We start from the raw sequence: 24262 nt of genomic DNA on the forward strand, positions 1-24262 counted from the left end.
TGAAGCAAATACCAAAATATGGTTTTTGGGTGGAGGTTTCCTTTAAACACAGCCCTGAGCCAGAACACCATAACCTAAGAACACAGTATTGGACATCATGGACATCTGAACAATGGCACAGAGTCGTAAAATAAAAGGAGACAGTTAAGGACTGACCTCTGCCAACCACACCTTCAGGCATGTCAGTGAGTGGTGAGTTCCTGTTGCTGTAGATCTGGGACCCTGAGGAACAGAGAAGAATATCAGATTTATTTTTAAACAAGCCACTGAAACATATGGAAAAACATATAGAAAAATACCCATCATTTAAAGAGAGTAATATGCCTTAATGGAGCAGACCACCTTGCAGTGACTGACCTTTGGCAGACCTCAGGGCTTCGACTGGCTGCCGGAGGGCTGGTCTAGTTGGGGGTGGAGAGTATTCTCTAGTCCGGTCCTCTTCCTCAGGTTCCATAGGTCCATTCGAGTACGGGACTCTTTGACCAATCACACTTACTTCAGGTATGATTTTATCAAAGCCTAGTGAAGAAAACACACAAACACACTATTACAGCAACAGAAACAACACTAATCAGAGAGATCCTTTTATACGTCAAATCCTCACTGTACCTTGAAGGGCACTGGCGTCCATGGAGACAGAAGACCTCAGCTTAGCAGAAGGCAGTCTAGCAATGTGAGGCTTTGCTGAAGAGGAGGCAGAATTCCCAGGGCTGCTGACAGAGGTCAGAGGTGATTCAACAGAAGGGATATCATATCTATCAGACCTTGGTGTGTGTCTACTTGAAGGCGTGAATATCACAGCTTGACCCCTTTGCCCCCCCATTATTCTTGAAATTGGATCTCATTTGGTTCAACTTACAGCCTACTTAGAATCTAGTGGAATGTACCTGGTTTTGGTGCTGTTGAGGGTAGAGTTTGGGGGTGAGTAGACGCTCTTGCTAGCTGGGCTGGTGACAGTGGGGGAGGTTTGAGAGGGGGAGTCCAGAGCCAGCTCCAGTTTCATGGCTGAGTCAGGGCTATCTGGGTCATGGTCTGAGCCACTCAGACTCACCTTGGCCTTCTTCTTAGCTGCACTGCAGCGCAGGGAGCGCAGAGAGTTCAGCATCTGTAAATAACAACAACAACACATTAGCTCATCAGTAACCTGAGAGCAAGGTGAGAGTGTGCTGTGAATACAGATACTATTTTATGCAGGGGTGTATATCCATGACAACGTAGATATCAAGTCTCTTTACCCAGCACTAACATTACCACACAGATACTTAGTCAGCAAATATGACCCATTTCACCACCGCTGTACTAATAAAGGGAAAGCATGATCCACATTCCATCTTCCAGCACTGAGGTATCCAGAGTTATGGGTACAGCTATGAATAAATCTCTGATGGCAAGATGGCAGCTTTCAGACAGTGTCCTAGCTACATTCAGCTGGAGACTTCACTATGTGGTTAGAGCGTTGGACTACTAACCGAAAGGTTGCAAGATCGAATCCCCGAGCCGACGAGGTAAAAATCTGTCGTTCTGCCCCTGAACAAGGCAGTTAACCCACTGTTCCTAGGCCGTCATTGAAAATAAGAATTTGTTCTTAACTGACTTGCCTAGTTAAATAAAGGTTAAATAAAATAAAAAGCAGAGCCGTGTGTAAAACAGTGATCCTAACCTCCTGCCGGTCCAGGTTGTCATCTTCCTGATCTTGGTCCTGCAGGCTGAATTGATCCAGGTCCAGGTTCCTCTCAGACAGGTGGTCCTGCAGGCTGGATGGAGCTGGAGGATTGAACTGCTGGCCATTCTGAGACTGGCCCCGCTCTGGCAGGGGAAGGCCTGGAGACCGGGAAACAGGCAACACGGTCCGCGTCCCACTCAGAGCCTGCCGGAAAGACGAGGCGGACGAGGAGCTCACCAGAGAGGCACGGAGAGGCCGTGGAGAACACCTGCTGGATGAGAAGTCACCTGTGGGGACAAAGAGCGCACTCAACAATATGCCTCAACTAAATAACATGATGACCAGGATCTACCCAATAATATGCAGTAGATACCAGACCCATACTTGATATGTCTTTCCAGGAGCTGGGGTCTAGTCTGTGGGGGCTGCTCTCTCTCTTGTTGGGCCAGGTGTTGGACATAGACAGTGAGGATTCAGCGTGACGGCGGGACAGTGTTGGGGTCGGCAGGCCCCCGGGGAGTGTAGCCAGAGGGTAGGAGGGCAGTAGAAAGGTGCCCTGGGCCGAGGGGAGGGAGAACGTGCGCTCCACGCCAGGGGTCCCGGGGAGGAGACGGGCCTTGTGTACCACTGCAACACAAAGATCCTTCAGTTACCTTTCAATGAAACTGCGTTCTGTAGAAGGCACATAGGCTGAGCAGAGTAAAGACTTCCTCACCTCCCTCTGTGTCAGAGAAGTTGGTCGATTTGAAGATGTCAGGGTCCAAGTCAAGGCTCCCACTCCTTCTCAATCGTCCGGGGGATTCCCTCCTTCTAGAGGACAGGGGCTTATTGGGCTCTGCAGAACCTGGAGGACAACGAATCAGCTATTACTGTACCTCATAACCATTATCTATTCTCTATCAATACAGTGTGATGACTTATTGTTGGTGGCTTCAGCAACTCATGTTAAGCTTCAAAGTGATACGGTCAGCTAAAGCGGAGGTCAGGCTAACCTGTGAGCCCAGTGGCTGACAGGAGAATGTAAACTGATCCAAGTTTGTTTAATTTGATAAATGATTTAGTCTAGGTTTAATACCTTTGGCTAAGTCAGAGTTTAGTTAAATCATGCATTGACAACCCCATTTTTTCAGTAACGATGGGAAACAGCTTTCATGAGAGAGCAGCATAAGGGCGGGGGAGATTTTTTAGAGACTATTTGTTCATACTGGGTGGTAAGTTTCCGGCGTGTTCTGCGGCCTCCAGAAAAAAGAGAGTCAAGTCCAGTCTTGCCTGTGAGCACAGGCTGCTCTTTTAAATATTGGCTACATAGCGGTTCGCACACACTCCCACCACAAAACACTCCCACACACAATTCAGCATAGAATCTAGCCGTTTTTGTATTCCACTGCATGCTGTAAAAGCAGAAAACAGAGCAGAATTATTGAACATTTTTGAAGGCTACTTTAGCAAAGTCTTGTACAATATTTTGGTACATGGACTCAATTCAAATTCCCAATGCACCTGATACAATTGTAGTCTTCACATTGAGGATTACATTCAGAATTGTGTCAAGATTACATATGTGTACCGGTAGTCAAGGCAGTGGAGGTGGGGATAAGTTTTATCAGAGCAGTACTTATTATGTCCAAATCAACCAATCATACATTCCATACCCCTAAAGTGGCTTGTATCTTATTCTCCTGCCACAGGTTCCCTCACTGTAAGGTATCTTGATAAAAGTTGCACACCAAGATACTTGCAATTTAATACCTAACATCGCTAGCATCCCCGCTTGAGAAGAGACCATGTTCATGACACAGTATCTGCTGTATTATCTCAGTTGGCTTCCCCACCTAGTCTGGTCCTTTCCTTCCTTTGAGAGCTTTTCTCCTGGCCAAGTCAACAGTGGGCTAGTTGACTGCAATGGGAAGGAAGCCTCTGACAGGTTGGTGGACGTGACCACAAATCAACTGTGACTGCAAAGTGGGGGAACTTTAATAAATCATTGTAGCCAACTCTATTGCTTTCATCCACTTTACTGGCCTTCCTCCCTCACAATTAATACCTCATATATTCTCCTTTGTCTACAGTGAACAGAAAATGTATGTATTTGATCACATTGGGTCCATACTCGCGAACATTAGAAAACGTTTAATTTGAACCAGGACCTCGGTCTGAAAATGCGCGTCAGCCGGTTACAACAGTCGACGTAGTTGCATGTGATTGAACTCTACATTGTAGCTGATCCCATCATATAGCATAGGGCTAGCGTGTGCCAGGTTAACCTCACCAGCTGACAGTGATTATTCCTTGCAATACATTTTACATCAGCCCATCAAAGATTTTACACATTATATCCACCAACCAATTGCATTTCTTAAAGGTCCAATGCAGCTGTTTTTATCTCAATATTACACTGAACAAAAATGAAATGCAATATGCAACAAGTTAAAAGACTTTAGAGTTATAGTTCATATGAGAAATTCAGTCCATTGAAATAAATGAATTAAGCCTTAATCTACGGATTTCACATGACTGGGAATACATATATGCATCTGTTGGTCACAGATACCTTAAAAAAACAAGAAAAGTAGGATCCGTCAGTATCTGGTGTGACCACCATTTGCCTCAAGCAGCGCGACACATCTCCTTCGCGAAGAGTTGATCAAGATGTTGATTGTGGCCTGAGGAATGTTGTCCCACTCCTCTTCAATGGCTGTGCAAAGTTGCTGGATATTGGTGGAAACTGGAACACTGTCGTACACATCGATCCAGAGCATCCCAAACATGCTCAATGGGTGACATGTCTGGTTAGTATGCAGGCAATGGAATTGTGTGCAGATCCTTGCAACATGAGGCTGTGCATTATCATGCTGAAACATGAGGGGATGGCAGCGGATGAATTGCAAGACAATGGGCCTCAGGATCTCATCACGGTCTCTATGTGCATTCAAACTGGCATCGATAAAATGCAATTGTGTTCATTGTCCGTAGCTTATTCCTGCCCATATCATAACCCCACCGCCACCATGATTTGATTTGATGGGGCACTCTGTTCACAACATTGACATCAGCAACTCGCCCACATCTGCCGGTACAGTTGAAACTGGGATTCATTCAACAGCACAATTCTCCAGCGTGCCAGTGGCCATTGAAGGAGAGCATTTCCCCACTGAAGTCGGTTACGATGCCTAACTGCAGTCAGGTCAAGTCCCTGGTGAGGACCTAGAGCACGCAACAGCTGATCACTAGGAGTGCTCGCATTGCACATCGGTGCCCGTATTTGGAGCGGTGGGATTTTACTCTCTCTGCAATGAGGTGTCATTTATGGCTTTTCCTCTTGTTTTAATGTAACGTCTGTTAATGCCACATTGCATCCCGTCCAGCTCCTCGGGCCAGTCCCTCTCTCTCCCCCAGGTGAAACATCGATGCGTCTCACCTCCTCATCTAGGGATGTTATTTCATTCATGGCTACTCTAGGGACTGTCTGTTTGGGATATTCTCTATGTTACCCCGATGTCTGCTAATGAAACAGTTTGGCCAAACGCTTTCCATTAAGCCTATCGTGAATTTCCTCTCATGCGCACGGCAGCCTGAGAGCGCCGATAACAGTCATGGCCTTACCATATTACTGTTGATGGTTTCTGGTAATGTACATTCAAACCCTGACTCTGACATTTCCTCTGTTAACAACTCTGTCATGCCAGATGCTAATAGCGTAACTTTTGAAGACTTCTGTAATCGCAAAAGCCTTGGATTTATGCATATGAACATCCGGAGTCTCCTCCCCAAACTTGATGAGCTGAAAACATTAGTGCACACGACCACCCCTAACGTCCTGGCCATCTCCGAATCACGGCTCAGGAAATCTGTTACAAACTCTGATGTTTTCATTCCAGGCTATAATATCTTCTGCCAGGACAGGTCCTCCAAGGGAGGAGGGGTTGCCATCTATTGGAAGGATAGTCTGCAGTGCTCTGTCATTCTATATAAGTCTGTGCCCAAACGGTTTGAGCTGCTGCTGTTAAACATCAAACTCTCAAAGTACCTCTCTCTCACTGTTGCTGTCTGTTCAAATCAAATTGTATTGGTCGCATACACATATTTAGCAGATGTTATTGCAGGTGTAGCGAAATGCTTGCAAAAAATCAAAATGGCCATTCCAAATTTCAACGATATAATCGTACCTGAATGCTCACTCAAACCTTTTGCACTACGTGAAGCCAATAAGACAATTGAGATATTGAGTCTGTTATCTCAAACCATCTCTGTGACAAGGTGCCACTGCTGGGATCTCTCCCCTACGGATCTTTAAGCGCATAGCCTATACCTTTGTTGCGACTTTGTGGCTACAGTTCAGAAGCCCAAGTAGGCTACTCTATTATAGAACAGTTTCAACTGTTCTGCCTGAGGCTATGGAGCCCTGACCTGTTCACCGGATGTGCTACCTGTCCCAGATCTGCTGTTTTCAACTCTCTAGAGACAGCAGGAGCGGTAGAGATACTCTGACTGATCGGCTATGAAAAGCCAACTGACATTTACTCCTGAGGTGCTGACTTGTTGCACCCTTGACAACCACTGTGAGTATTATTATTTGACCCTACTAGTCATCTATGAACATTAGAACATCTTGGCCATGTTCTGTTATAATCTCCACCCGGCACAGCCAGAAGAGGACTGGCCACCCCTCATAGCCTGGTACCTCTCTAGGTTTCTTCCTAGGTTCTTGCCTTTTCTAGGGAGTTTTTCCTAGCCACTGTGCTTCTACACCTGCATTGCTTGCTGTTTGGGGTTTTAGGCTGGGTTTCTGTACAGCACTTTGAGATATCAGCTGATGCAAGAAGGGCTTTATAAATACATTTGATTAAATTTGATTTGATATACCAAAAAAGGGAGATGGCCGGTGTTTCCCCACTACAAACAAACGTCTGCCACTGTCTGACTGACAGCTGGGTGTTTCAGTATCTGAGAGAATGAAAACGAGGAGATTAGTAGATTGACTTCCCTGATGAGGCGATCTGGGAGTAAACCCATTGTAGAGAGGGGTTTTCCCAAGCAACATAGAACGAGAAAATGCTTTGAAAACTCATTTTTCTGTCTAATGTGGATCATGTAATAGATGTTCATCAAACCCTCTATCGACGTACAGTAGGCCGACATTTTCCAAAACTGACCTCAACTTGAAATTCATGAGAATACAGCTCTGAGATGACAAACTCACATATTGCAATGCCACAGTAGTGATGGGGGGGGGGGGATAAGTTACATTTCACTATATTCTTTTTTGGATGATATTATATTGATATCCATAATATCGACAGAAACATGGCAAACATTTTTTATAATCAATCCTCAAGGTGTTTTTCAAATATCTATTCGATAATATATCAACCGGGACAATTGGCTTTTCAGTAGGAGCGAGAGAAAAAATGACTACCTCTGTTACGCAAGAATCACTCTGAGAGCCCTCAGCTGGCCACTTACACAATGTAGTCGTTTACGCTCATTCTTCAACATAAAAGCATGAAACTACATCAAAATGCTGTAGACACCTTAGGGAATACGTAGAAAAAGGAATCTGGTTGATATCCCTTTCAATGGCCAATAGGGGTGCATAGGAACACAACGGTTTCAAAATAAGAGGCACTTCCTGATTGGATTTTCCAACGGGTTTCGCCTGCAATATCAGTTCTGTTATACTCACAGACAATATTTTGACAGTTTTAGAAACTTTAGAGTGTTTTCTATCCTAAGCTGTCAATTATATGTATATTCTAGCATCTGGTCCTGAGAAGTAGGCGATTTACTTTGGGAACGTTATTTTTCCAAAAATAAAAATAGTGCCCCCTAGTTTCAAGAGGTTAATATGGCCGAATCCGAAAACTATCATCTGGAAAACAAGACGTTTATTCTTTCAGGGAAATACGGAACCATTCAGTATTTTATCTAAGGGGTGGCATCCATAAGTCTAAATATTCCTGTTGCATTGCACAACCTTCAATGTTATGTCATAATTAAGTAAAATTCTGGCAAATTAGGCGGCCCAATCTGTTGCATATACAATGACTCTGCGTGCAATGAACGCAAGAGAAGTGACACAATTTCACCTGGTTAATATTGCCTGCTAACCTGGATTTCTTTTAGCTAAATATGCAGGTTTAAAAATATATACTTCTGTGTATTGATTTTAAGAAAGACATTGACGTTTATGGTTAGGTACACATTGGAGCAACGATACGCACCGCATCGATTATATGCAACACAGGACACGCTAAATAAACTAGTAATATCATCAACCATGTGTAGTTAACTAGTGATTATGATTGATTGATTGTTTTTTATAAGATAAGTTTAATGCTAGCTAGCAACTTACCTTGGCTTACTGCATTCGTGTAACAGGCAGTCTCCTCGTGGAGTGCAATGTAATCAGGTGGTTAGAGCGTTGGACGAGTTAACTGTAAGGTTGCAAGATTGAATCCCCCGAGCTGACAAGGTAAAAATCTGTCATTCTATCCCTGAACGAGGCAGTTAACCCACCGTTCCTAGGCCGTCATTGAAAATAAGAATGTGTTCTTAACTGACTTGCCTAGTTAAATAAAGATTAAATAAAGGTGTAAAAAAAAAAATACCGATTTCCGATTGTTATGAAAACTTGAAATCGGCCCTAATTAATCGGCCATTCCCGATTAATCGGTCGACCTCTACTATGCACATAGGGTAGCAGCCTCTAAGGTGAAGGGTTGAGTAACCGGGTGGTAGCCGGCTAGTGACAGTGACTAAGTTCAGGGCAGGGTAATGGGTGGAGGCCGGCTAGTGACAGCTATTTAGAAGTCTGTTCCCGCCTGTGCTCGGACTGCTCTAAGTGAACTGATTGCCCGTTATACCTCCTCAGAGTTTGTGTTATTAGGTGACCTCCCAACTCTGTACAACTCCAGCTGTATGATTTAAACCTCCCCCATATTTTACAGGCTCCCAATAGATACAAGCCCAAGTCTGCAGATAATGGCACACTCATAGATGTTATTCTCACTGATATGCCTGCTAAGTACTCCTCTGCAGTTTTCTGCCATGCCATAGTGACTACTGTTGAATTGTCCACAACGGTACCAATATTAAACGCCCCCTCTCTGATTATTGTCAAACATCTCTTAAAGCACTTTAATGGGCAGGCCTTGATACTTGACCTGGCATCTGTACACAGGCCCAGAACTGACCTTATCCCTTGTGTTGAGGACACTTGGTGCCATTTTAAAACCTCTTTCCTCACAGTCCTTAATAAATATGCTCCTCTTAAGAAGGTTAGAACCAAAATTGCTACAGCTTCTGGTTTAGCGCTGAACTGTCTGAGTTGATCCAGTGAAAACACCTGCTCTGGCATAAAGCAAAGACCTCCACGGACCCTTCTGACACTTTGTCAGGGTTGGCCACACATTTTAACCATGCCTGCTGCGAGCCATGCTTCCCCCAGTAGTGTTCTCCCTCAGAGCACCCCCCGTTTCTCCTTCCAGCCAGTACAGAAGAACGAGGTCCTAAAGGAGTCGAGTAATCTGGACCCTAATAAAATTAGCTGGGCTCAATGATCTGGGCCCCTTCTTTCTGAAGCATTATCTCAGCCCCCATCACTTGCCTCTTCAACCTCACCTTGCAAACAAGTCCCAAAGAATTGGAAAGCTGCTGCCGTCATACCACTCTTCAAAGGGGGCAACAAGCTAGACCCCAACTGTTACAGACCAATCTCCATCTTGCATTGCCTTTCTAGAGTTTTTGAAAGTCTGGTCAACAAACAGTTAACCCGCCACCTTGAGTCCCACAGTGTTCTTTCAGAACAGTCTGCAGTCTGGCTTCAGAACTGTCCGTGGGCGTACCTCTGCAACACTGAAGGTTCTAAACAACATATCTGCTTTTGACAACAAGCAGTATTGTGCGTCTGCTTTTATTGATCTGGCTAAAGCCTTTGATCTTGTTAACCACTGTATCCTGCTCAATAGACTCATCGACCTAGGGTTCTCAGAGAACTGTCTAGCCTGGTTTGAAAACGATTTTTCTGTCCGTGTACAATGTGTGAATTCCAAAGGCCTACAGTCCAAACCACTGGCTGTATCTATGGGAGCTCAACAAGGATCGATTCTTGGGCCGACCTTATCCCTGAGTAGATTAACAATGCTGCACATGCTGCTGGTGACTCCCCCATCCACCTTTATGCCGATGACACTATCTTGTACACAACTGGGCCCTCCTTGAACACCGTGCTGACCACCCTACAACATAGCTTTAACAACATCCAGCATGCCTTCTCTGACCTAACCTACTCCTCAATACCAAAAAAAGTAAACGTATGCTCTTCAACCGGAACCGACCTTAACATGCCTGTCCTCCTAACAATTTCACCTTGAATGGGTCAGAGCTAGAGTATGTTGACACCTATAAATATCTTGGTATATGGCTGGACTGCTCACTGTCATTCCATACCCACGTCCCCCACCTGCAGTCTAAAGTTAAATCCAGAATTGGTTTCCTGTACCCCAACAAAACATCCTTCACCCACTCTGCCAAGCACACCCATGTAAAAATGACTGGACTATTGCGACGTAGTTTTACAGGCTTGCATCCAAAACCTCCTTCAATAAACTAGACGTAATTTACCAAACTGCCATCTGCTTTGATACCAGTGCCCCCTTCAACACTCATTACTGTGACCTTTACACCCTGGTCAACTGGCCCTTGTTACATACACAACGGCAGACCCACTGGTACCACCCCTTTAGCTCACTCCTCAACATCTCCACTACCAATAGCAACTTTCACTCTGGTAGATACACTATATATTCAAAAGTATGTGGACACCCCTTCAAATTTGTGGATTCGGCAATTTCAGCCATACCCGTTGCTGACAGATGTTTAAAATTGAGCACACAGCCATGCAATCTCTATAGACAAACATTGGCAGTAGAATGGCCTTACTGAAGAGCTGAGTGACTCAACATGGCACCGTCATAAGATGCCACCTTTCCAACAAGTCAGTTCATCAAATTTCTGCCCTGATAGAGCTGTCCCGGTCAACTGTAAGTGCACTTATTGTGAAGTGGAAATGTCTAGGAACAACATCGGCTCAGCCACAAAGTGGTAGGCCACACAAGCTCACAGAACGGAACCGCCAAGTGTTGAAGAGCGTAGAAATTGTCTGTCCTCAGTTGCAAAACTCACTACCGAGGTTCCAAACTGCCTCTGGAAGCAACGTCAGCACAATAACTGTTCGTCGGGAGCTTCATGAAATGGGTTTTCATGGCCGAGACCTCACATAAGTCTAAGATCACCATGCACAATGCCAAGCATCGGCTGGAGTGGAGTAAAGCTTGCCGCTATTGGTGAATCACTCTTCACCATCTGGCAGTCCAACGGACAAATCTGGGTTTGGCGGATGCCATGAGAATGCTACCTGCCCGATTGCATAGTGCCAAAAGTCAAGTTTGGTGGAGGAGGAATAATGGTCTGGGGCTGTTTTTCATGGTTCGGGCTAGGCCCCTTAGTTCCAGTGAAGGGAAATCTTAACGCTACAGCATACAATGACATTCTAGACGATTCTGTGCTTCCAACTTTGTGGTAATAGTTTGGGGAAGGCTTTCCTGTTTCTGCATGGCAATGTCCCCATGCACAAAGCGAAGTCCATACAGAAATGGTTTATCAAAATGCGCTGAATTAATTGAGGAACATGACAACTCTGAATTTATGAACAATTCACAATACTGTCACTGGCGATCAAAGATATTTACTCTATCATTACTAAATATCAGTGTCATTTGCACATGCAGCCAAGCCGACAAGGGGAGAAGCCTGGCAGTGACCATATCTTGGTTTTAAATGCTTTGAATGGGTACTTCTGGTTTTTCAAGCATTTCCCAGGACCCTGGGATAAATATTAATTATTCCCGCTATTGAAACTTGGAAGATTTTGGGGAAAATATTCATCCCTAGCCTGCACGTATATTGAAGAGAAGGGTTAGCACAGGGCTAAATCTGCCAGATTATCTGATGGGAACACACATTTTCCCCCTACATTTTCCTACTAGCATTGACTTTGCTGATAGCTACTTTATTAAGGAAAAATGTACTTACTATGCTATCTTAAGATGAATGCACTAACTCTAAGTCGCTCTGAATAAGAGTCTGCTAAATTATTGAAATGTAAATGTGGGAACAGCTAACACATTGCTGCACGTGATCAAACCCCATGTCAGGAATTTCTATTGGCACATTTTGAGGTCCAGGTTAAACAAACATTTTCTAATGTTTGCAAGTTCGGCCCCATTGCTTTCCTAATGAAAACCAGATCGAGGTTTGGTGATAACCAAATGCATTCTCAACAGCTCCTTCTCAAAGCCAGCCTCCGCGGCTCGTATTAAGTGTCTACTTATTGAACGCCTACAAATGGCATTGACATTAAACAGCAGGAACATGAAGAGGAGTGACTGACTCCTACATCAACCATGTTTAGAGAATTCACCACCCCCTCACATCAAGGACACCTCCATATATTATCACCATGCATTAGATAACTCTCAACCTATGCATTCTTGGAGAGAAATCCCTTTTCACACCGGTTTGAGATAGAGAGGACATTTGTTAGGATTTGAAGGGTAAATTATATTCAAGCATGCTATTGTCCATATTAGGCTTTCTTGGTACTTGTCTTGCATACACACTCTCTTTCCAACAATAACAGCAAAATATAAGCAATTCATCCATGGTATTCTTCAATCATGAATGATTCTTGTTGTGTGTATGGCACTCTTCTGCCAGGGCGCCTAGCAAATCCATCATGTCAGTGCTCTGAGTGACGTGAAATAGCATGGCTCCTTGACTCGGTGTGATAATCCAATTCAAAGCTGGTTTAATCTAGAGCCAGGCTAACTTCGGCACTGACAGCAACTCAACTCAACTGCACCTCGTCAGCTTGTGTGGTAGCTCATGATGCATGCAAGAGACAGGAAATGGGCACTTACCAAAACTGGGGACATATGTCTCCGGACTCAGCTTCCGGGAGAGGGACAAGCAGTCTTCACTGATGACCTGAGGAGATGGAATCAGGGGATAACTATGGTGACAATTATGTCACTGAGCCACAAAACTGGGTAAAGTTCACGTCAAACATAAACGACTATTTGAAAACAGAGAGCCTACCATGGATCAACTGTAATTTCATCCATTGGTATCAACAAAGGGATGTTGCAGCGATTTAGCTCAGACAATAAACTGTGTGCTCTGGGATTCTGTCAGTGTATAAACCCAAACTTCAATGGCGTCTGTCCTACTTCAATGACGTGTACTACTCTCATTAAACTTTTACTATAAAAGGTGTAGCCGGGCATCCCGAGTGGCACAGCAGTCTAAGGCACTTCGTCGCAGTGCTTGAGGTGTCACTACAGCCCTGGGTTCGATCCCAGACTATGTCACAGCCGGCCATAACCAGGAAACCCATGAAGTGGCGAACAACTGGCCCAGCCCCGTCCAAGTTAGGGGAGGGTTTGACCGGCTGGGATTTCCTTGTTCCATCGCGCTCTAGCGACTCATTGTGGCAGGACGGGAGCCTGTAAGCAGATCTCGGTCGCCAGTTGTACAGTGTTTCCTCCAACACATTGGTGCGGCTGGCTTCCGGGTTAAGCGAGCAGTGTGTCAAGAAGCAGTGCGGCTTGGCAGGGTCGTGTTTCGCCTCTCCTGAGTCTGTAGGGGAGTTGAAGCGATGGGACAAGACTGTAACTACCAATTGGATATCACGAAATTGGAGAGAAAAGGGGGTAAAATATGTAATAAAAAGTGTAGCCATGGGACATTTCAAGCGTCGCAGTAAAATTGATGATAGGCAGTAGAATGAAAGATAGGCAGTTTTCATCTCAGTGCTCACCAAAGCTTCCCTCAGACATGGTGTTAAGATCCATCTCACATTAAAGGCAACTCCCATTGTCGTTAGATTTAACCACTGGGATCTTAATCAACACTAGAGCAGTAAGGCTGCGTTTAGACAGGCAGCCCAATTCTTATCTTCTTTTCACTAATTGGTCTTTTGATCAGTCCAAAAAATCTGATGCGAAAAGATCAGGACCCAGAGTCCCAAAAGCATCTTAAGGCTAAGTTCATCATTAGAACCTTCGTAGGAGCATTGTTAAATCTCCGAGTTGCTTCCCAAAACCATCGTTAGTAAAGTTGCACTTTTAGACAATTGTTGTTTACCAACTGCCTCAGAACAGCTAAGTGGGTCAATAGATGTTTTTTTGCCTACTTTATACACAGAAGATCTCCACCTAATATAGAATCAAAGTGTTAATTTGTCTGTCTGTGACTGCAGATCACTTCAGAACAAAGTTGCCAATGTCTTTGCAATTGTTACAAACAGCATATCCACAGATGACGCAATCTCTATCGCACTCCACACTGCTCTCTCCCACCTGGATAGGGGGAATACCTATGTGAGAATGTTGTTCATTGACTACAGCTCAGTGTTTTAATACCAGTGTGCCCTCCAAGCCCATCACCAAGCTAGGGACCCTAGGACTGAACACCTCCCTCTGCAACTGAATCCTGAAAATATTTGGCATGGGCCCTCAGATCCTCAAAAAGTGATACAACTGCACCATTGAGAGCATCTTGACTGGCTGCATCACCGCTTGGTATAGCAACTGCTTGGCATCCGACCGCAAGGCACTAGACGGCAGTGCATACGGCCCAGGAGACAGACCAAGCTCTATGCCATCCAGGACCTCTATACCAGGCGGTGTGAGAGGAAGACCCTAAAAATGGTCAAATACTCCAGCCAAACAAGTCATACACTGTTCTCTCTGCTACCACACGACAGGAAGTACCGATGCACCACGTCAGGAATCAACAGGACCCTGAACAGCTTTTACCCCCAAGCCATAAGACTGCTAAATAGTTAGTTAAACGGTTAACCAACAGCTACCCGGACTAACTATTTTGACTCATTACATACGCTGCTGTTACTGTTTATCTATCTTGCTTCCTAGTCACTTTATCCCTATCTATATGTACATATCTACCTCAATTACCTCGCACCCCTGCAAATCGACTCTGTATTGGTACTCCGTGTATATATCCATGTTATCGTTCCTCATTCTGTATTTATTCCCTGTGTTAATATTTTTCTTTATTTCTCTGTTTTATTCTCTGCATTGTTGTGTCGATTTTTATTTGATGAAGTACCAAATGTGTAATTTTGTGCAGTACTGTTGGGTAAGAATAGACTAAGCCACCTCAATATTTGCAGCCATAGGTTATAATACAGCTCTAGGGGCTAATCCGTCGTCAGTATTGTAAAATAATTATGATATTAAGGTAATATTTGAATGGGTGAAACTGATCAGAGAGCAGCGCTGCCTTTCTTTCGGTATTGACACATGCTACAAATGACGCGAACGTTCTCTCTACGTGGTGCTTTGGGAAACGCATGTGACACTGTCGGCTGTTATAGGAACAATGTATCGTCAAAACACTGTAAAGCTTAAGTTCCAAGTTCCATCGCTATCGGGAAACCGATTGAGCAGAAGACCAATTGGTGGGAAAAAGATCAGAATTGGGCTGCCTGTGTGAACGCAGCCTAAGTGGTTGACGTTCCACAATCGCGTCGGGTCCTACGATATCTTCACATGCATTGCCAATTAAGTGTCAATCCCCCTCTGAATACATGCGTGTTGTGTCGCAAAGATGTTGCTGGGAGACGGGGACTACTATAAACATAAGGTTTCACTGGAAGGCTCCGAAAGGCCTATGGTGCACAGAGCAAACTTCAAAAAGACTCGTTGAACAAGTAGTTTGTGATCAAATCATCAAATGTTATTGGTCGCATACACATATTTAGCAGATGTTATTACAGGTGTAGCGAAATGCTTGCAAAAAAACAAAATGGTCATTCTTCCAAATTTCAACGATTTAATAGTACCTGAATGCTCACTCAAAAGTCTGTGTTATCTCGAACCATCTCTGTGACAAGGTGCCACTGCTGGGATCTCTCCCCTACGGATTTTTAAGCGCATAGCCTATACTTTTGTTGCGACTTTGTGGCAACAGTTCAGAAGCACAAGTAGGCTACTCTATTATACCGAAAAAAAGGGAGATGGCCGGTGTTTCCCCACGACAAACAAACGTCTGCCACTGTCTGACTGACAGCTGGGTGTTTCAGTATCTGAGAGAATGAAAACGAGGAGATTAGTAGATTGACTTCCCTGATGAGGCGATCTGGGAGTAAACCCATTGTAGAGAGGGGATGATATATTGATATTTGACTCCAAGTATCGATTTGTAGAATAATAATAAATACATAAAATCATCTGTACCTGCACCAAAACGGCTATATTTTTCATCCTATAGCTTGTTCTCCTTCTCTTCAAATAGTGGAGCAAAATGTTTTCAGCATTTATTATAATTTTTTTAAATGTAGATGAAAGACAAAACAGTACAGATAAAAAAAAAGGTAAAACCTGAGCAGGTGAGGTTGGAAACCCAAAAGGGCTACAAATATAAGTACAAAAAAAAGTTACATCAGTTAAACAGAGCATACTAATTATAAATGTACATGATATACTTAGTATACAGTTGAAGTCGGAAGTTTACATACACCTTAGCCAAATATATTTAAACTCAGTTTTTCACAATTCCTGACATTTAATCCTGGTAAACATTCCCTGTTTTAGGTCAGTTAGGATCACCACTTTATTTTTAAGAATGTGAAATGTCAGAATAATAGCAGAGAGAATGATTTATTTCAGCTTTTATTTCTTTTATCACATTCCCAGTGGGTCAGAAGTTTACATACACTCAATGTATTTGGTAGCATTGCCTTTAAATTGTTGAACTTGGGTCAAACATTTTGGGTAGCCTTCCACAAGCTTCCCACAATAAGTTGGGTGAATTTTGGCCCATTCCTCCTGACAGAGCTGGTGTAACTGAGTCAGGTTTGTAGGCCTCCTTGCTTGCACACGCTTTTTCAGTTCTTCCCACAAATGTTCTATGGGATTGAGGTCAGGGCTTTGTAAAGGCCACTCCAATACCTTGACTTTATTGTCCTTAAGCCATATTGCCACAACTTTCGAAGTATGCTTGGGGTCATTGTCCATTTGGAAGACCCATTTGTGACCAAGCTTTAACTTCCTGACTGATGTCTTGAGATGTTGCTTCAATATAGGCGCATAATTTTCCTGCATCATGATGCCATCTATTTTGTGAAGTGCACCAGTCCCCTCATGCAGCAAAGCACACACACAACAGGATGCTGCCACCCCCGTGCTTCACGGTTGGGATGGTGTTCTTCAGCTTGCAAGCCTCCCCTTTTTCCTCCAAACATAACGATGGTCATTATGGCCAGACCGTAGTCTGGCTTTTTTTATGGTGGTTATGGAACAGTGGCTTCTTCCTTGCTGAGTGGCCTTTTAGGTTATGTCGATATAGGACTCGTTTTTATATGGATATAGATACCTTTGTACCCGTTTCCTCCAGTATCTTCACAAGGTCCTTTGCTGTTGTTCTGGGATTGATTTGCACTTTTCGCACCAAAGTACATTAATCTCCAGGAGACAGAACGCCTAACCTTCCTGAGCGGTATGACGATTGCGTGGTCCCATGGTGTTTATACATACGTACTATTGTTTGTACAGATGAACGTGGTACCTTCAGATGTTTGGAAATTGCTCCCAAGGATGAACCAGACTTGTGGAGTTCTACCATTTTTTTCTGAAGTCTTGGCTGATTTCTTTTGATTTTCCCATGATGTCAAACAAAGAGGCACCAAGTTTGAAGGTAGGCCTTGAAACACATCCACAGGTCCATCTTCAATTGACTCAAATTATGTCAATTAGCCTATCAGAAGCTTCTAAAGCCATGACATCATTTTCTGGAATTTTCCAAGCTGTTTAAAGGCACAGTCAACTTAGTGTATGTAAACTTCTGACCCGTTGGAATTGTGATACAGTGAATTATAAGTGAAACAATCTGTCTGTAAACAATTGTTGGAAAAATGACTTGTGTCATGCACAAAGTAGATGTCCTAACCGACTTGCCAAAACTATAGTTTGTTCACAAGAAATTTGTGGAGTGGTTGAAAAACTAGTTTCAATGACTCCAACCTAAGTGTATGTAAACTTCCGACTTCAACTGTACAAGACAAAACATGTTTAATTGTGTGTGTGTGTGTGTGTGTGTGTGTGTGTGTGTGTGAGTAAGAGAGTTAAGCTACATGAACGAGACTACTCCGTAGTTAGATTTTTCAGTCTGACCCCTTGTATACACTTTAAGTTATTGATGGATAATGATGTTTTGGCAATGTGAATATAAGAATTCCAGAGTATGGAACCTTTGTATCTGATAGAGAATTGACTATGTGAGGTGCAGCAGTGGGGAGGGTGAAGGTTATTGCTGTGTGCTGTTTGCATGGATTTGGGAATGAACCTGGAAGAATCTATTGAAAGGATTAGGTAGGCTGTCTGGGAGGTATGTGTACTTGTAGATGAAGGTGCATTGTTTCTTGTATATTAATGTTGTAGATAAGCAACTCACTATATTGTCTAAAACAGATGGGCAGATGGAGCCAAGCCATTAGAGGCGGCTAGTCTTGCCAATTTCTTCTGTGTGATGAGTCATTTGTGTAGGTAGAAAGCATATGTACTGGCCCAGACAATATTGCAGTAAATGAGATATGGGTAAATTAAGCTATAGTATAGTGTGTGTTAGGAAGCAAGCCTGAACCAAACCACTAATCATTCTGATGATACCAACGGACCTCACGACTTTTCTGCAGACAAAGTGAATATGATCTTTACAGGACAACTTTTCATCAACAAGAACACCTAGGAATCTAGAGGATGAAACCTGCTCCATTTCATTCCCACCAATTGAAATTCTGGCCCTTTTTTTTTTTTAAAACAATATTTCATATTCTTACCAGTAAATACAATGAAGTTGGATTTTTTTAAGCATTTAAAGATAGTTTATCTGGAACCATTCATAAAATGTGCCATGCTGGAGTTGGCTTCAATGATAAGTGAATTGAAATTCTTGTGTGATAAAATGAAGTTGGTATCATCAGTAACAATAACGGTAAGTACGGTAGCAGACACAGCAGCAAGGACATGGATATAGATTAGGAATAACAAAGGTCCAAGGGGTGAAGCACCACAGGATATCTTGGCCCTGGTAGATGCACAAGCAATTGCATATAGACATTTTTCTCTATCAAACATATTTATATAGCCATTTATATGTATAATCGTGAAAACTGTAATAATGCAACTTAGCGAGTCATATTTCATAATCAACCGTGTTGAACACTTTGGATAATTCTAGAAAGATACCAAGAGCGTATTAATTGTTGTTCAGGGCTGTAAAGATTTTGAGCACAAGTTGTAAAAGAGCCATATCTGTGGAGTAGTTTTTACAAAAACTCAAGCTGAAGCAGAGAAGGGAAATGTCCCTTAACCCAATGAGTCCCACCGTAACGCTGGCATGTTTTGGACTTCTAATCGGATTTGTCTATTTCTTCTGCATCCGTAGATACCAACTATTAGTATGTGTGATTAATGGGGGCTGCGCTAGAGTGGTGTTTGTGAGACAAGGGCGGATCGGGAAGGGGCCTGGGTCATTTTACAAAAACTTCTGTAGAGTCCGAATGGTTTGAGCTACAAACTATTAAAAGTTATCTATAAAAATCTAAGATGTTTTGCTATATGATGCTGACAAGCTACACTAGAAATCCCAGAACAAAATGTCTATAATACTGTAATAAGCTCACATAGTTACTGTCACAAACTCCAAACAGTTATCCTGGGGTATTTACAAATACCATCAGTATGATTTTCCAATACCGTCTTTTAATTTTTAAACATTTGAATATTAGTACTTTTTAAATAAATACATGCAGTCAACTTGTGCACTAGGTAATAGATAAAGCAGATCGCGTTCATAATTTTGCCTTCATTATGAAGCTACCGGTACTAGTTTCCCGAAAAGCTGTTTGAGCCAGTCACGTGTGTTTGTTTACAAAAAAGAACAACGTGCAAAATGGGAGCTTCTTGAGGTGAGTCAGTCCTGTAGTGCAAATTAAGTGAGGTGATCAAGTTACACTTGTATGGAATTCACTACTGTTTGCCAGCTATATATCTTATAACTATTAAGTTATCTAGCTGGGTTTTGGTTGCTAATGTTAGCTAGGTGGCTAGTGTTAGCTTGCAGGATCAAGCTTCTTGGTAAGAGCAGCAGAGACAATCCCCTCCTGGATTAAGATCCCGGCTGTCTAATATTTGTTTTGTGCGTGTTGCAAACTGCATTTTGAGATGCTTGCATAACTTTATGAGCTGGATTGTCTGTCTTAGTAGTAAATGTTTGCATGCGCTCGTTAGCATTTACCTAGCATCCACTATGAGGATTCCTTAGTACTTCTTAGCATTCTGGTAAGTGGCATTTTTGGGGCTTTTTTTCCCCATTCGAAAAATAAATTGCGCCCCTTGTGTGCACTACCGGTAATAACGTATATATCCCGAGATGGCACGGTATGGAAATCTAGATACCGGCCAACCCTACACTGTACAGTACAGCACTAGAGTAGAATGTTATGTAGTGTATTATACATATATACTTTACTGTACTCTACTGTGGTGTCCAAACTTGTGAAACATAGATGTCTATGATTGTTTCAGATTTGGTCTGGTTCGGACCAACTAAATGTGGTATTGTTTGGGGTTGGAGATCATTACAATAATAGCCAGTGCGTTGTCCTTCTTTTGCATATTTGAGTATACATTGCATATTTTGTACCTTTGTGTACCTATTAGGATACAACACCATGAAGGGAATGATATTCATATCGAGAATTATCATTTTCTGTATGGTACAGATCAGGGAGCAATGATGTAATTCAATTACCGGATGTAAATCCACTTCACCTATTGTAGTTCAATATCCCAAATATATATATTTAACTCAAGGTGTTATGTTTTTGCTGACATGTGAGAATGCTGTTCATTGGCTATAGTTCAGCATTCAACACCATAGTCCCCTCCAAGCTCGTCACCAAGTTTAGGACCTTCGGACTGAACACCTCACTCTGCAACTGGATCCTGGACTTCCCGACGGGCCGAACCCAAGTGGTGAGGGTCGGCGGCAACATCACCACCGCCCTTATGACCCTTAACACAGGGACCCCACAGGGGTGTGTGCTTACTCCCCTCCAGTACTCCCTGTTCACCCACAACTGTGTGGCCCGCACGACTCGAACACCATCATAAAGTTTGCTGACGACACAACGGTGGTAGGTGATCAGGTGACGATGAGACAACCTACTGGGAGGTCAGTGACCTAACAGTGCAGTGCCGGAACAACAACCTCTCCCTCAATGTCAGTAAGGCCAAAAGCTGATCGTGGACTAAAGGAAACGGGGGAGGGGGGCTTCATCACTGGGGCTGAGCTCGCTGCTCGATATCAGGCGGTGTGAAAATAAAGGCCCGAAAAATCATTAAAGACTCCAGCCACCCAAGCCATAGACTGTTCTCTGGTTCCGCACGGTAAGCAGTACCGGTGCATCATGTCTGACACCAAAAGGCTCCTGAACTGCTTCCATCCCCAAATCATGTCTGCTAAATAACTAACTAAATAGCTAACACAAAGGCTACACTGACTGAGTTGACCCTTGTATTTTATTTTTGCACTGGCTCTATGCACTCTTAGGGCCCTACACACTCATGCACACTGACACTCCAACACACACAAACACTCACATCATCATTTGCTCACACACACATAATATGCACATCTGTTTTTTTGCATTGGATGAGTCTCACTCCACCCCATCAGCCAATGTCACACTTTTGCATCTGCGGTGAAAGGTGACAGAGCAAGAGTGCCGTTTGTCAGACCATGAGACATCCCGAAAATCGGTCTTCTCACAACATCGTCTTTAGCGTAAAGGGTTAATGTAGCTGTAAGCTAGATGTTGATAGCAAATGGCTGACTCATGCAGTTCTAACGTAACATTAGCAGGCTGGTAGGGCTAATGTTGGCAGGCCAATAGGGCTTATGTTAACAGGCTAGTAGAGCTAACTTTAGCAGGCTAGTTGGCTAGCAACCTTGCAAGTTGATTTCTAACAATACATTTATAAAGTATTAACATGTAAATTGGCTGAAAATGTTATTGAAACAAGTAGTCATGAGTGTAAACGATTTGGTTTAATTTGAGGTTATACATTTTAAGTTATTTCTGTTGGTATTACATCACACCCCGGAAAAACATTTTCTGACATGACTTCGCCATTCTGATCGGTTTTATGTAACAACTTGAAAAATTAGGTGCAACTTTGCATTGGATGAGTATACTAATGCATATCCATATGTTACATGTGGTTAAGAGTATGCTACCTTCCCTTTAAAGTGACAAATCGGAGTCAAAACATAATTCCTCTACGTGGAATTGCCCAAATCAGCCATCAAACAAATAGTTATGGATACAACTCCATATAGTCCCAACACAAGCCTTTGTCAATATCTAGTATACTGCGTGTTATTGTTTCAGTGAACTTTCAGGTTCCTGCAAACTAATATTTGACAGATTTTCACTTTGGGTGGTCACAAAAATCATTCTATTTGCACCTTCTTCCATGTAATTATGGTGCCACTATGGAAATAAGATTATTGTACCTGTAGCCTAGAGAGAACATGTCTTGATATTTATTTTTCTCAAATGACACTTTGCTACATAAAAAAAGCTAAATGATAAACAAGTGTCATCAGCAGACTTTTGCTTGATGTAACCTTGGCGTCAACTATGACCAACCTGATCAGAGGATTTTCCATTAGAGGTACTGCATGGCTGGATGTTCACTGTGGAAGGAAGGCTTGACCTCTCCCAGGGAAGCTTGTTCTTCCCTTTGCCTGCACTGACAATTCTCCTCTGCAGTGGAAGGTCATCAATGAGGGAGCCCAAACTTCCATAACCATGATACAGCCTGTCAGAGTCTGGTTCCGTCCTGATGCTCTTGGCACTGCTGATCCGCCCGCCATTGAGCACCCATTCCAGGTCAGCTCCTGACCCAAACTGTGGTGACCGTCGTTGTCCTGATTTAGGGATTAGAAGGGCGTATTCTACCATCCCATCGGAGGACAGTCTGGGAAGTATGTGCCTGGCTCTTCTTGCTTGAACAGCTGCCATAAGACCCTCCACATCCCCATTGAGCTCCACTCGGTCTACAGCCTTCATTAGCGGCTGTTTTTTCCCTGTGTCAAGGCAATGGTCAAAAACAGCAAATAGTTCTAGGGCTGCATGGCGGACCTTCTTCTTGCTGTCCGCCAAGTATGGTGCAACTTCAAAGCAGAGGCTGGGGATGTTGAAGTCCTTCTTGGGGTGGGTGAGCATAGCTGCTGTGATGATGTTGATGACATCCTCTCTGACCCTGGAGTTCTTGTGTCTCAGGTGTCCAATGGCAAGGTCTAACACTTTCTGTGGCCCTACAATTCTAGTCAACTGCCTGAACACATTCATGTACTCATTCCGGGTGACAGCACGGTTGTCTCCAAGGGGTTTCAGAGCCACACATACTATCTGTTTGAAATATTTGTCTATATTGTAATCCAATTTCTGGATGAGTAGGTTTATCACCTGTAAAGTGCCATACAAGACTTTGAAGTTGGTGTCATCTAGAAGTCTGTGGAGAAAATATAGAAACTCCACAATACTGTCCGAGGGGACTGGCTTCAAGTCCAATCCAAATAGGAGTTTTTTCAGCTCTTCCACACCATTTGTTCGATTTTGGTAGTTTTTTAGGTCTAGGAGCTGTTCATGTAACTCCTGGGGTATCAATCCAAAAATCATAATTGATGGTCCTTTTGATGTGGTCAAAGGGAAGAATCTAATGAAGCAATCACATTTCTGTGAGGACAATATTGCCCGTTTCTTTGACTCATCATCTTGTCTTGGTGGTTCGATTGGGCATTTGCAGTTTCTTATGAATAACGGTTCATTGTGCTGGTCTACGAGACAACTGGAACGTGAACGGTGAAAGCAACGTTGAGTGAAAATAAAAACACTTGTAGCTTGCTGTGCGTTCCCCTACATAACCATGACGAAAAAAGGCACGGTGGAATGTTGTATTTGAAAGCCCATGTTGTATTTCAGCTAAATTAGCTAACATAGCTAACTAGCTGCATAACTAGGAAGCAATCATTCAATGTCCAGAAATAGCGTGTCAGGGCGACGTCGCTGCCAGTACCTCTTCAGATGTATGATTTCCATAGAATCCAATATCATCGCTAGCTTTTAGCTTAACGTACGACTTTGAATTGCGAATTAATAGAAGAAACCTGGCGGCTAGCTGGCGAAGTTAGAAAACAGACTAAAATGCAGACTTCGCATTCCGATTAGTCGTTCAAATTTGACGTCCGGCATACAAAAAAATTGCACACATCTCCTTGATCTCTTCGGTTAAATGTATGTAACAGTATGAGACTTTATGTTGAATGTTTGTAAACTAACTAGCTAGCTAGCTGCACTGTAGAGACATTCATCGCCGTAGCCCACACACATAGAACCATCAAAATGGCGACTACAACATGACACAAACGGATCGCTTCCATGGT

The 24262-nt window shown here is 43.2% G+C and overlaps 1 protein-coding gene across 1 annotated transcript in view; it reads right to left on the minus strand.

Annotated features, from left to right (window-relative positions):
• The window catches only part of LOC110505461 (TOG array regulator of axonemal microtubules protein 1), a 37077-nt gene extending 12815 nt beyond the window's left edge, over nucleotides 1–24262 (minus strand). The window contains exons 1-9 of the mRNA XM_021584691.2: nucleotides 22464–24262; nucleotides 12643–12709; nucleotides 2379–2507; nucleotides 2048–2290; nucleotides 1661–1950; nucleotides 888–1105; nucleotides 610–710; nucleotides 358–519; nucleotides 157–222 (exon numbers count right to left, since the gene is read on the minus strand). Coding sequence (XP_021440366.2) covers nucleotides 157–222; nucleotides 358–519; nucleotides 610–710; nucleotides 888–1105; nucleotides 1661–1950; nucleotides 2048–2290; nucleotides 2379–2507; nucleotides 12643–12709; nucleotides 22464–23498 — 2311 coding nt within the window. The 5' untranslated portion in view covers nucleotides 23499–24262. The remainder of the gene's footprint in view (nucleotides 1–156; nucleotides 223–357; nucleotides 520–609; nucleotides 711–887; nucleotides 1106–1660; nucleotides 1951–2047; nucleotides 2291–2378; nucleotides 2508–12642; nucleotides 12710–22463) is intronic.

Source organism: Oncorhynchus mykiss, chromosome 25, assembly GCF_013265735.2.
Source record: "Oncorhynchus mykiss isolate Arlee chromosome 25, USDA_OmykA_1.1, whole genome shotgun sequence".
Lineage (NCBI taxonomy): Eukaryota > Metazoa > Chordata > Actinopteri > Salmoniformes > Salmonidae > Oncorhynchus > Oncorhynchus mykiss.